The sequence below is a fragment of the Pezoporus flaviventris genome, unplaced genomic scaffold (genome assembly GCF_033815535.1).
Source record: "Pezoporus flaviventris isolate CSIRO_AGI_PZ_B2104156 unplaced genomic scaffold, CSIRO_AGI_Pfla_v1 ptg000025l, whole genome shotgun sequence".
In the NCBI taxonomy this organism is placed as follows: Eukaryota; Metazoa; Chordata; class Aves; order Psittaciformes; family Psittacidae; genus Pezoporus; species Pezoporus flaviventris.
Window position 1 is genome coordinate 29,157,390 of NW_026892573.1, and position 14,494 is coordinate 29,171,883.

Sequence of the window (14,494 nt, forward strand, 5' to 3'; positions counted from 1 at the left end):
TACTTAAGTATCTCAGGAATCTTGACCTGAGAGTCTCACAAACTCCACGTGAATATTTTTACTAATAGAGAAACTGAAGGACAAAAGGTCCTATATATATATATACTAGCCTCTGTCAGACCTCCCAGATTCATCAAAATGGGCTAGATTGACTCTTTCCATACCTTCTATAGGATCAATGGAAGAACAGGGAATAACACCCAGAACATTTAACTTCCTTTCCCTTGTTTTAAACACTGCATTATGCTCCCCAAATTCACTTCTGGTTTAGATGAGGAGGCATTTCACCTGGCATTGCTTAAAAACCAAACTGCTTCTGCTGCAAAGTGAGGTGTACGGCTGCATGCCAAATCACCTCTCATTTCTCCTGCTTTCAGTGAAATTTGGATGAGGTAATTTGTAAAGGTCCATTCCAATCAACAGTTCAATGATTCTGTGATTACTTTGTACACATTCTTATAACATGAGCTGATCTATTCCTACCTCGAGTCCTTTCTTTTGTGAATAAACTGAAGACAGTAGGAAAAAAAGTCATCGCACTACAGAACAACTAATTCTCATTTAATAACAGAAAAGTTATTAACTCATGGAGGCCTGTGCTGTCCCTCCTGGTGAATACAAAATCAAGAAACAGCTGGTGTTTGCATGAAGAATGTGGATTAGTTTGAGACCAGCTCCATTTCTCTGGCTCAGCCCACTGAACATTTTTATTCCTGTTACACCAGGAAGAAGTAATTTCTAATGCTCTGTGAAAAGGCACAATCCAGTGCCAGTAAGAGATTTATACATCACATCAGTAGAGATTAGGCAACTGTAGACAGAAAAGTAAACCTCAGCTTTGGGAAGCCAGCTTCACCACAAGATGCAATAGCCTGAGGTTCAGCTCTCAGCGCTGTGAGGGAGACGATGCTGCTCTGTCCTTACAGCTGTGCCTGACCTGAGGAAGCAGGTGTGAAGCTCAGCAGCCCTACAATAACAATTTAATACAAAAGCTCCTTTGTCATAACCAGATCTTGCGATCCTCTGAAAGTTTGTCTCACAAAGTCTCTCTTCCCTCTGTCTCTGCCAGCTTCCAACACCTTTACAAGCTTTGAACTTCAAGACAGTGGAAAGACATGCCCTTAATGCTGGAAACTTCAAGAGCTGCATGCCTGGAACTCACGTGGGGGTTGATGCATATAGCAAAGAGTGCAAAACACCGGGTCTTTAAGGGAGGAGGTGCAACAGGCTTGCCTGGAATACATGCATACGCACAAAATTAGATCCTCAAGTGCATTTTCTAGGTCATCCTCTTCTCCCTTCTCTGCTTTCCCCTGAGTTTTCTTAATTGTTCTGGGAAGGAATACATGTTTCAAAATGTACCACCAAACTTTGTCTTATGAAAACATACTGTCCTGGTTATTTCACAGCCCAAGCTACTGTGTATGGAGCATTAGTCCTCAGTTAACTTTGCCAGTGCAGTAGTATGCTTTCTGATGCTGTCAAGTGTTTAGTTCCTACTCAGCTAGTTTATTATCATGCTCAAGCCAAGGACTGGAAATCCAAGTGCAAACGCTAACAAGGGGAATGGAATGTGGAGGAAAAGTGTAAATGTTACTGACAATACTGAGAAGACTTTCAGTCACAGCTCTGCAGATTGTTGTGTCCTGGATTTGATGGGACTCTACAGAGCTTTGCTTAATTCATTGTAGGCTTTAGAATATAGGATTTACTGTGTAGTTTAGGAGAGGCCTATGGCCCTCTGAACTGGACTGAATGCTGCTCCTAGAGGGCAGCCTCAGCAGAATTCCTGAACAAAAATCTGTGTGATGCAGTTGCTGATTTGCTTCCTTGCAACAGGTTTAAGTTCATCAGCTTATCTGCTTCCTGCCTCATGTATCATTATCCTATGACTATTTTTAAACAATCTTTGCAAAATAAAAACTCAAAGAACCAGAGCTCTGGAAAGTGCTTCTCCCTTACAGCAATTTTATATAACAAATTAGATGATAGTAACACTACTTGGATGGGTGGAGATTAGAGTCTGTCAGCACTTTCTTAACAAACCCCCTTCTCCAGAGACTTGCAATTCAAACATAACTATTTGCTATGGGCAAAAAAGTGGGATGTGAAAGCTCAGACCTGGAGGAAGAACTTTAAAATAGGATGAACTATAGTATTTCAAGGTATACCTGACAAAAATACCTTGGGGAAAGGCTGGCCAGCAAAAAAGGAGGAGGAAATGCTTTGATTTTCACTGATATCATTCCATTTGCCCCTATACCTTTCACTACCTTAGCCTCCCCATGGCTTTATGTTGGTCCTTAAAATCAATGCTGCATTGTACTTACACTGCACATTTAATTTCATTTCAGTGCTGCATGCATGCAATAACTACTCATTCTCAAGTATTATCAACTTGATTTTCTAGATGGAGACACAAGGCACAACTTGCCTCAGGCCACAGAAGGAACTCTGTAAGTGCCAGGAATAGAAATCGGGAGTTCCTGTTCCTTGCCTTAAATTGAGGCCACAGACCCCTCTCTGGCTGTGACTGTTTTCTTGATGTTTTATGGATGTGATTATTCTGTTATGGAAGTACGTTTAATACAGACTAGGATATCGCCAGGATACGTAAGGATTTTAAGGTATCTCACTGCCAGCTCATAATACCTCAGAAACACTGCACCAGGACTAATAGACTTCAATAGCTGGCTGTTATAAGCTATATACCAGTCTTGCAAGGTGGTAGAAAAGCAGGCATTACTAATTTAAATGCCCTTATAGGTAGGCAATTTTTTAATTCATTGAACTTAAACTTCTCTCTTACTTGCAGGACCTATAGTTAATAAAGTGTAAGTGGATAAGGCTAAGCTGGTGGGAAGTATTTGAGGGTGGAGTACCCCTATGTGCTAGACACAGGGTCTCTTGCATTTTGAGTCCATGGCAAGTTTCTTATAGACTTGAGCTTAGAGCTCTAACACGATATACCTGGGTATATTCCAGGTGGACTGTCACAGGTGTGGTGGCTGTAGGTCCAGAAGAACCAAACCTGACAGAGCTATTATGGCCTCTGCCCTGTTAGATTTTTCAAGCTCCCAGCTGTGGAATCAGGACTGAGACCTTTACATTACATCTAGTATGCTAAATACATCTATTTCTTTGACAGGCTAAGAAAATCGGGGCTGTTCAGCCCCGAGAGGAGAAGCTGCATGGAGACCTCAGAGCAGCCTTCCGGTATCTGAAGGGGGCCTACAAGGATGCTGGGTAGAGACTCTTCATCAGGGACTGTAGCGATAGGACAAAGGGTGACGGGTAAAAACTCAAACAGGGGAGACTGAGGTTAGATTTAAGGAAGAAATTCTTTACTGTGAGGGTGGTGAGGCACTGGAAGAGACTGCCTAAAGAAGCCGTGATTGCTCCATCCCTGGCAGTGTTTAGGCCAGATTGGATGGGGCCGTGATCAACCTGGTCTAATAAAAGGTATCCCTGCCTTTGGCAGGGTTTGGAACTAAATGATCTTTAAGGTCCTTTCCAACCCAAACCATTCTGTAATTCTATGATTCATTATCCTTGGTTCCCAGGAAAAGTTGCTGGGAGAAGCTTGTGTCCATGTTGCTATTAAAGAGGTATTTTTATCAAATGAAACTGGGAGATGTGTTGCAGGCTTTCAAATAACATGTGAAGCCAAGGGACAGAGGTGGATGATATTTGAAGATACAACTGAGAGGACTGGCTGTAGGCTGCAAGTAATCTTCCTTGATGCAGTATCATCCATACTCCCTCTTAGAAAGTCCATGAACAGCCCTTCAAGCCATGCGCACAAATTGTCTTGAAAGAGCTTGGCAACACCCCAAAATACAGTGAAGGGCCAAAACTAACAATTTTGCAATATAGAGTATCAGGAGTAGAGTACTTGAGTATACTCATTAGCCCTCTTTTACTTTTACTTAGGGCAACTGGCCCTAAGTGTAGTTACAGGTTTTTTCCATAAAGGATGAGTTCACATTTTGCAAAGAAATCTGTATGTCTACATTGTCATCTGCAGGCAGCTACCTGTTGAGATGAGCTCTGTACCACACTTGCCATAGCTACAGAGCCTCCAGGTGATTCATTTTGTGCACTTCAGTGCTGACACCAGCTTACATCTTTCCGAAAATTCATATTGGGCATATTGCATTTAATTACACTGAGCAGCTGTGAGCATCTCCTGAAGGAAATCTCCCCAATACGATGCGTCAGGGTTCTCAGAATCAAGGTTTTTGAAATGCCAGTTCGAGGAAAAAATTGAAAACGAAACTTCTCAGTTTCTCTAAGAGTCTGACATCTTCTCAGAAAGCCTGTTTTCTGGCCACTTGCAACATGGTAGGGGTATTTGAGCATTAAGGGATGCAAATGCTCATTGAAGCTGGGTGAAGAGGACTGTTTTTACCTTACAGATTCATAATGATACTCTCAATACACTCCGTAGCCAAACAACTCAAAAGAATAGCCCAAACTGACTTAATATTTCATCAGATCATTCCGTGCCAACTCTCCTGGGATTATAGATGATTAACTCCCACAGGGAGTCAGAGGAATCCCCATCAGTAATCTTTCTTCCCATTCAGGTTCCCATTGTGTTCAGCACCACCCCCAGCTAGGCTCTCTTCAATAATCCTGCCCTTAATGATTATTAATACTATTTTGAATGCTTAAAGCTGAAGGAAATATAGTCAGGAAAGCGCAAGTAATAAGTATCTATATTTTCTTCATGACAATATTTCTAATAGCTATACTGCAAAAATAAAAGCTACTTTTCAAAGATCAGGAGAGCTGTTCGGTGACAGCTTTCAGTTTTATTGCTATTATCACTTAAATATATTTATATAACACCATTTATCATCATTCTTTTCTATGACACCTTATACAGTTAAAATGAAAGTCTATATATTACCTTCTCTTAGTAATTAGTTTGAAAAATCAATCAGCACATGTAACCGTGCATCAAGTCATTCCAGTATTTATACATTTCTATTTGAAAGTACCTCATTTTATGCAATTATTATGTATAATTTAAAGCAGAAGTATAACTTAAACATTGAGTGTCTGATAAAACTCTGAGCTTCTCCTTCAAAATATTCAGTAACTTCTATATGAATTCTGACTTACTTTTTCCATAGGTGCGTTTTATTGCCATAGTATCTAACTCAGTGCTTGTGACCATGACACTCAACTCTACTTTATTACTAGCTTAAAAGAACCCCAAACCTATTTCTCACCATCGCTATATGTACAATGGTACAATACAGAAGGTATGCATAGCATCCTTTGGCTTCAGGTGAATTTTAAGTAATCTAGAGTGGTGAAAATCAGACTCCACTGCTGTGCTATTAGTGAGTATCCTTATAGTGATGACAGAAACATGTACAGCAAACATCATGGGCCATCCCGTCCAGTGTCCAGCCCCTGATGGCAGCTAGAAACAGATTTTCTGCCAAAATATGGAGAAAAGGCCAGTGATTCAAAATGATGCAGGGACTGAAGATCCCACCTACAACAGAAGTTTCTTTCAGTGCATACACTTTTCAAAAAACAAAGCTTCATTTTAAAAGCCACTTTTAGCATTGTCTTCTTAATTTAAACTGACTGCACATTTGTTAAGGAGTGGTTTCTCAGGGAATCTCCTACCAGCCATCCATCTCCTTCACAGCGTACAGGGAGCTTGTGGGCAGGACAGGGGCAGAAAAGTAAGATGCGGTATTTTCACACAAGCAGAATTATTTTTAACATCTGATCTTGATGCTTTTAGAAAATGCCTGGGCATCACCCCCCTCAGACGTTGGCCAGTGCCAGTGAATGACAGCAAGCGAGTGAGCTACCTCCAAGACTGAAATGGCAATGCCTGTTTGAATACCCTAACCAGTGACCTGACTCCTACCTGACTAAAGAGACAGGCCCAGCATTTCAGAGGATTCAAGACCTAACAATATTATTTCCATTTTCCATGTAGCCAGACCTCACCAGTGTTGCTTTCTCTTCTTGCCTCCTCAAAACCCCTGCCCAGGCCACTGCCTTCTCATCCTACCACTGAGCTGCTGTCTCTGCATCTACCTTCATCATGCCTTTTCTCCACTTGCCCCACATGGATCTTCCTCCTCCTGCCTCCTACCTCTCCTTGTACCTCCTGCAATACTGATTTCTGCAACACCCACTCTGAAAAATAATAAACTCAGGATCATTTACTAAGTTGCAGTCTACTCACCTTGATACCAGACTATTTCACCAGTGCAATGCTCCTCAATGGAACAAGAAGTCCTGAAGAGCAGGATCTGCTTTATTAACTTTTCAATACTGGGAGGAGATCCTGGCAGGGTCCCACAGCCTTATAACTTACTACTTTGGCCTCAGAAAACTTCAAGCTGGTGGCCTTGAAGTACAATGTATAGTTCATCTGTTCCCATACACATTGATTATGGGTGGGAGCTGCTGGGAAGGGAGCTGCACTTGTACTTGAGCCAAGAGTTTTAAAGTGTAGAGGGTTAGGCAATACCTAACAGAAAGAAAAGATATGGCAAGCTGAATGTGCTTTGGCTTGCACCCCATGGTAGTTTGCATAGATGCTATGCCAGAAAGAGAAGAAAAACTCTCCCTTCCTTGAGCCCTGTACACTAATGCACAAATCCTCTGTGACACAACCAGTCATACTCAGAGCCACTTGCCAGTGGCAATCCTCCATCTCTTCTGCAGCTCCTTCTATTGCTGAGCATTTTTATTTTAACACCACAGTGGCCCAACAAGAATAATATGTGGAAGCAGGTTTCTCAGTGCCACTGTCAAAAGTTATGCATAGCAAGTGGCAGTAATGTTCCAGCTGGCTTACTCTGCTGATTGTCTATGAATAAGCAGTGAACACTTACAGAACATTCTCAAACCCTATACAATACACTGGTTTCTATACATGGATCACAGAAGTCAGAATGACCACAAACTTTTACATCCGTCCAGTTCGGGTGCCCCAAAAATCAGAACTGAAATATGTGAGTGGAGTCAGAGGTTATGTCCACATCAGCAAGCAGCAGGAATGGAGCCACAGGATGAAAAGCTGGTAAGAACTCAACCATAACATTACACATTTTGTGTTTTACTTTGAAATAGTGTTAACCTATTTTTACAAACTGAATACCTGCAAGACTTTAGAGTACTTGGTGTCTTCCTGGAGTTCATCTTTCTGCTTAGTTTCATTAAAAAGGCATTCTGTTTACACACTCCAAGCCTACTCTGTAATGCAAAACAAAGCAGGACACATGGGTAGAGCTGGGAGATTAATTTCAAAAGCTCATTTATCATTTGAATGAATATTCTACAGAACTACGACCAGAAACCACCTCAGACTCTCCCATGGAATGCAAAATCCCACTTGACTTCATGGAGATGCATCAAGAAGCTAAAGCATGCAAGCCTTTGACCATGGTCTACTGTGTATCATACCTAGTTGGAGAAGTACATTACCCTCTTCTCAAATTACCAGACCTAGGCTATGACAATATAGAGACTATTCTCAATTAAGAACTAAGTGACATTATCAGAGTTTGTTCAAGAGGCTAACACCAGTACAGAAAACTAGTAGTTTTCTAGTAGTTTGGTCATGATAAAAGTAATAAATATGAATACCAAGACATTTAGTAATACCATCTAATATTTGTTTTAACAATAAAACCTTCTGTAATGCAAGTTTTTCAAAACATAGATGTTTTGGCAGCTGAAGAAACAAGTGGTTTTACTTCTACACTCACTTTGGGTAATGGAATAGGTCACTATTTTGCTATTTCAGCTAAAACAGAAAAGTAGTTGGAAAAACCCACCAAAATCAGTTGTTGTGCTGGAGGACTGGTTGTGATAAATGTGCTAAGAGGAAAGAAAGGGGACAGGGAAAAGAGAAAGGTACATCTTATCCCTTTTTTAAAAATAAAACAACTTTTAAATTTTACCAGGACAGACATAAAAATAAACCTAATTCAGAGATTTATCACAATACCTAGTCAAGGCCAAAAATCAGGGAAGTCACTCCTCTTTCAGTGGCATCTCCTCAATATCTATTTTCAACATGTAGAGGTAAAGAAGATAAGGCAGAAAAACACTTCCATGTGAGTGTCAAAATTGTGGCTGAAATGTAATCTAAGAAATGTCTCAGTCAACCTGAAATCCCTTCCCAGCATTCCTAATAAGAGCAAAATGAGCAGGATATTAAGAGTCGGGAGGTAACTCTTCTGCAGTACTGAACAAACTATTACAGGGCCCAATTCAGCAAAGTGAGTAAGCACACATTGACATTTAAGTGTGTGTTTAAGTCTCATCATCTTCAGTAAGAATCTGATATATGCTTCAGCACTCCTCTCAACGGAGGTCTGGGAACGCAGGTCTACCTTACACACAAGACATCCTTTAATCCATAGACACAAATCAGCCTGGTAGCTATGAAGCAACTCTAGGACTCGGGGGACATACATTCAAGTCCCAGCCCGGCAAGATTATGAATAAGACAGTTCTGCAAAACACCTCATGGCACCTGAGGGCCATATTTTGAAACCTGCTTATTCCCTCTCTGCTTCAGCTCTGTACTGCTGCAATAGAAACACTGGTACTTCCCTACCAGAAATGGGAGAAGTGCTTGAATATGCTGAAGTAGGTTGCAGTGGTGCCACTTCAGGTAGACATTACCTTGCATTGCAAATTCAACTGCTCTGAATTCTTTGCAATTTCAAGGTCAAGGATCATAAAACTGGATGTTATTGAAAGTAAAGGTTCAGGACAAGGTTAACTATCAAAGTTCAGGAAATCAAGTTGAAAAGAAAAACTTCCCGCAGGCGCAGTTAAGACTGTTCTACTGCCTTCTTTGGAACATATGGTGTAGTAAGACATGCACACTCTCTTCCTGCCCCCCCACATTAACTCCCTGGCACCACCTGTTAGGAGTGAGCAGACTGAAAAAAATACAGCACTGGGACCAGATCAAAATGGGTGTAATGGTTTTGATGTGGTGCATTTCTCTTACTCACTTCTGTGCCCATAGAAAAGGAAGACTGTATCTGGTGTAAAATTAAAAGTAAAACCTGTAAATACAGTGTGAGCAATACTGCAATCCTGTAACTTGCTAGTTACCTGACCTGGTCATTTTATCACTTGGAGATATTTGCCTGAACTTTGAATTCCTTTGTAGACTATTCCACTAGCTAGATTTCCTCTGCCACTCAGACCCTCCTTCCTGAGTTCAAGAACAACGTGCTTGTAGAAGTCATAATATTATGAGCATGTTTAGATACATGATTTCATGCCATGTAACTAAAAGATTTCCTAAACAGAAACATCCTTACTTCTTGTTCAGACTTCTTGGCTTGTTAACGATGGATCTGCACCCATAAATCTAGAAATATAACCCTATGAGTCCAAAGCAGAAAGTCATTTATTTAGATATGGGCTGCAGAACAAATGGAAATGAGAAAAAGGTATTTGAAGTGATGCATTGGTATGTGTACAGAATATCTCATGTGTGCTTGACAGTGGTATCAAAGAGTACTAATCCAACATGTGTTGAACCAACCCAAGATAACTCAGTTTGCTCATTCTCCTTCTCATCTTTCTGAGAATGATCACCATCCCACACATCCACTTTTCATTCGAGAAGTAGTCCATAGACCACCACAAGAAGATAAAACGTTGACTGTGAGTAACTAATGAGCTTGAAGCACTAAAGAAAGAGGAGGAAAAAAAGTTGGAAATTTTTGATTTTTATTCTCTTGCTCCTTCCTAACAGGATCTGAAAAATCATGAAAGAACTTAAGTGCATCAAAGAATGTCCTTTGAAAATCATGCTTACAGGCAGGAATACAAATTGGATACTAGTCCCCAGGCCACTGGCCTACCTTTGAGTAAGGATGGCTTGCATTTTATTTTCCCAACTAACAGTTCACTTTTAGTAATTAGAATTTAATACTGGAAAGTGAGAGAGGTTAAGTTTTTAAAGGTAAAATAAAAAAGAAAAATAAAGAAAAAAAGGATGTTTCTCATGAAAAAGATGAAAATTAAAAAAGCTCTTAAACTGTTAAACTCTTGATGCTATTTATATCACTAGTGGCATCGTGACACAGCAATTAAATTATAACCCTTTCACTAATAGAACGTATTATTGCCTATTTATAATGGAAGTAAGGAAACAAGAAACTTTAGTTCAGGAAAGTCTCGAGTCACCAGAGATGTAAGCAGGCTGCAGTTTGAGGAAAAGAAGGAGGTAGACAAATAATATGTAAATATTTGACCGTAACCTAGTTTGAGTTTAAATATATTCTACGAAGTAGTAGATGATCTGTCATTAACCTCTAGCTGAACTATATTTAGGGTGCACTGGGCCATCTATAACCTATTTCCTAAAGTTACTTGATTTTATTTAGGCTACTCTGTCACATAGGAACTCAGAAAATTGCACTGCGTTCCCTAGTTTGTGGACTGTACAACTAAAATCTGCTTTTTGTAGTTTAGCTATTTTTGAGGGTTAAAAAGTTACACAGGTAATTTTAAAATAATTACTATTGCTACCATTTTTATGTAACTATATTTCCTACCCTATTTAAACATAGAGGAACAGTTTTAATATCAGCCAGTATTTAAAGATACCAAGAAAAAGGATGGGACAAAATCTGTACACACCCCCCTCCCCCAGTAAAATCAGCATGATTGAACCAGTGATCCAACAATGAAACTTGTTTACCTAAAGAAAATAAGTTTTAAAAACATGCCATCACTTTCCAATCATTTCACTAAAATAACAGAAATAACAAACAACGCTGGTTATAGACTAATGTCAAGTCAGGATGCATATGGGTAAAAATACAGTCCAATCCAACACCTTTCTTAAAAAATAGGGGTGGGATTGCATTACACAGCCAGAAAAGAAACTTCTCTGGCTAACTGCGCCACCTTTTGATTTCAATTTAAAAGAGAAATTAAATGATTGTCCAGCTCCTTAAAGAAAACACTTATTTAAAGATACTCCTGTAGACTTAAAAATGGGTTCAGGAGCTCACTTTGTGTATTTCGTACAGAGAAGTGCAGGGCTGTAACATTTAGTATTGCTTTTATGGTTAAAAGCCATGCCAGCAATAAAAATGGAAAAAAAAAAACATTCAATCTGGTTGGTTTGTGTTTTTGTAATAGCAGATTACACATCAAAATCAATAAAGCCGGGCAAACGGCAGAGTAGTGGTTTAGTAATCTTAGCACTGTTAGTTAAGTATACAATCAACTCTAAAACAAATACTTCATAATCCGTTAGATTCTCCCTATGTATTTCTATACTCATACAACCCTGGGAAATAAGGAAGCTTTACTTCTGATTCTTTTTTCTTAACATTAAAAACGGATCGGCTGTAAGCCCTGATTTATAGGCAACATATCGCAATTTGCACTGAAATCTCTAGTCAGACATGAAATTAAATAGCACAGATATTCAAAGGAGTTACAGCATGCATTTAAATACATTAACCACATCCTACCTTGCATCCAAACATCAACGACAAAGTGTTGTTGGTGCATGCAACTTTGCAGTGGCAAATCATTGGTGTAAAGCAGTCAGGATTTTTAACAATAGGGCACATTCCTTTAGTGCTGCAGTAGTGGCAGCCTACTGAAGGCTAAAAACAAGTAGCTAATACAGCACATGGAGTGGCAACATATGCTGCTCAACAGCTAGCTTTTCTCTTGCTGGTCAGAAGCAGCCTGCTTGAATCTCTACCTGTGTCCCATTCAGCCATCCCCTTCTTTGTTGATGAATCAGCGATGCAGCATTGATCACGAATCTCAGGATTTCCCTTCCTCGGGGAAATTAGTTTTCACATCGGGGAAAAAAAAAAGGGGGGGGTAAAAAAGGAGAGAAAGAGATGGAAATGAGGGGGACCAGCAGGTGTGGCAGTATTAGCATGTAAAAGGATGTAAACGCCTACTCATAACAATCACATAAGATTGTCATGCTAGCTGAAGTGGGCTGAAATTATTCCATCGGAAGAAAAATACTGCAGCTCCTGATTTGGTAAAAAGCCAGTGAGTTGCTGCAATACATAGTCATTGTGGGGAGAGAAGAGGGGAAAAAAAAAGAAAGAATTACTTATCTAAGAAGCCAGAATCCTCAGCCTTTATCAATATGCATTCCAGTAAGGATTCCCTTCCCCGTGCCTCCCCGAGAAAAAGAATCAAATCAGTCGCAACTCCGGAGAAGCGATGACCTTTGCTTTCCCCAAAAAGATGAATCTCGGCACGAAAAAAAACCTGTACTCAAAGCTGAAAATCCCAGATGCTGGGAGTTTGCAATCAGAGAAACACAAGTAACATTTATCCAATCCTGGCTTGCCACATGGGAGCTTTCTCCAGGCACAAATTTACAAATAGACAGGTTGAAGGATTGCAGGAGACACTGAATAAAGATATAAAGTTACAGGGAAAATGCACAGCTTGAAGCTTAAAGCTCTACCCTCTTTAAACTCTCCTTTGGAAGCAATGTAACTAATGACTCCAGCCAGTACTATAACCCTACAACCTGCAAACAGCTTGCTGTATTCCAGAAATGCAATAATTAAAGAAGTTTGGGAGCATTAATGCCGGTTTGGATTCAGTTACAGCTGTCGCTGCTCCTTCAGTTAAAGCAACACCAGCTGAAAATGCATAATAAAGCATTTGGATGAGCAAACCGCTAGCTGTGCTTTTTAAGAGGATTATTTATATCAAAAGTTGGATGAATGTATCCTTCAGCTTTAGGTTCGGTCATGCCACGCACACAAATGCAAAATGAAAAGGCTACGATATAGAAAGTGATGTCTTCAACGCTTTCACAGCTGACAGCAAGGTAAACCCAGCAGTTGTTTCATAGTGACTTAACCCTGCTTTTTTGCAACTCACCAAGCTCTGCCTATCAAATTAGAAACTCTTTCTAAAGAAATGAGAGCAGCTTGTCTCCCTGGCAATCGCGAGCGAGTTCTTAAGGCACAACTGAAACAATTTTCTGTAATAAGCCCTAACTAGGAATTTGTTACACAACAGAATGGAGAAAATGGCACATGGAGGTCTCTGTGTGCAGCCAGGTCAAGCAGCAAAGAGGAGGAATTGTAGAGATCCACCTGAGACTGCAGACCCTAATGTGGGAGACCGATTAAGATTTTATATTTGTATAAGTATTTATACATGCATGTCTATTGCATATATGTATCTAAATTTTAAGTAGAATTTCTTCAGTATAACTTATCCTTCCTTTACAAAGTTCAAAACCATAAAAGAACCATTTCCTTAAACAGCTTTGATTCTACTCTTTCTTTTGCACCATGCCATAATTTCCTTTTTACCCTGGGTTTTCGTTTGTAGCTAAATTCCAACTTGGTAGAACATTTTCCGGTTATTCTTTCTTACTCTGCATTTTTGAATTCAAGAGTTTGCAAGAGCCCAAGCTCAATAAAATGATAGCAGTTTCTAGATTGAAGTGACAGATAGAACTGCTCCACATTTAGAGTTGCAACCCAGTTTCATTCCTGAAGATTTATTTCTTGCAAATAACAGGCTCTTAGAATCCAGTGTCCTCAATTCATTCAGCTCATACTTCTTCCCCTAACATGTCATGGGAGTTCACTACAAGATGCCATCAATAATCTAAGTTTCTCCAACCTGTTAGTCCAAAGTGACATGGCAGCAGCATTTGTTTCTGACTTGCTGTGGTAGATATCATCTGAAACAGTGACTGAGCCTGTTTAGAAATGTACCATGGTGACAAACAGCAGCCATAACATTGCTGTATCTTTGATCTGTTTATTCCTAGCTTGCCTGTCTCATTATTAAGCTATATATTATCCAGATTTTCTTTCAAGTACTGTCTCTCGCATAACCAGCACTGGTGTAAATATAGAAAAGTGTAGTTTCCATGACAATACATTCCATAGTTACAGCCAGCAGCCACTATCATTAAAACATGAATCACAGTGCTACCTTAAGGTGTGAGCACACTACATCACTGGCCTTAGAAGCGTTAATTTGGGAGGAGGGGTGGCATGACAATATTTTTGGAAGATACTACTATATAAATGCCAGAAAACTGTGCTATATAACTGGTTTAGAAGTTCAAATATCCACCCATCTTAGACATCTAAGTGATCAGTAACACTCTCAATCTGTCCTAGTAATTAGCATTTCCAATATCAGAATACATTGCATCTGCACTTTCCAATGTTTTAAACATGATGTCCTGATCTAAAACTGGTCTCAATCACACAAATGTTATTTTCAATTAATATTCACAGTGACTACTTAAAATCACCTGCCTTTAATCTCAAATTTAGATCTCAAAGAAGGGAAAGAAAATTAGCCACTTAACTTCTTGGATCTTTTGGATCTGACTGCATTCAGCTGGCTTATTCTCTCGGAAGGACATTTCTGTTCATTAACATTCCAACTTCTTTCCTGGTTCCTGACCCTATTGCAGATTTGCAATCAGAACTGGTTACAC

At 39.7% G+C, this 14,494-nt stretch overlaps 1 protein-coding gene across 26 annotated transcripts in view; it reads right to left on the reverse strand.

The window, feature by feature from the left end:
* The window catches only part of DLG2 (discs large MAGUK scaffold protein 2), a 998,920-nt gene that overhangs the window by 616,282 nt on the left and 368,144 nt on the right, over positions 1-14,494 (reverse strand). Inside the window, exon 1 of one of the 26 annotated variants that reach the window (XM_061457964.1) lies at positions 11,508-12,087. The exons of 23 other annotated variants lie outside the window; for them this stretch is intronic. In XM_061457964.1, coding sequence (XP_061313948.1) covers positions 11,508-11,609 — 102 coding nt within the window. In that variant the 5' untranslated portion in view covers positions 11,610-12,087. Of the gene's footprint in view, positions 1-11,507; positions 12,088-14,494 lie in introns of those variants that run through there. 2 more of the 26 variants (XM_061457970.1, XM_061457975.1) reach the window with 2 other exon arrangements.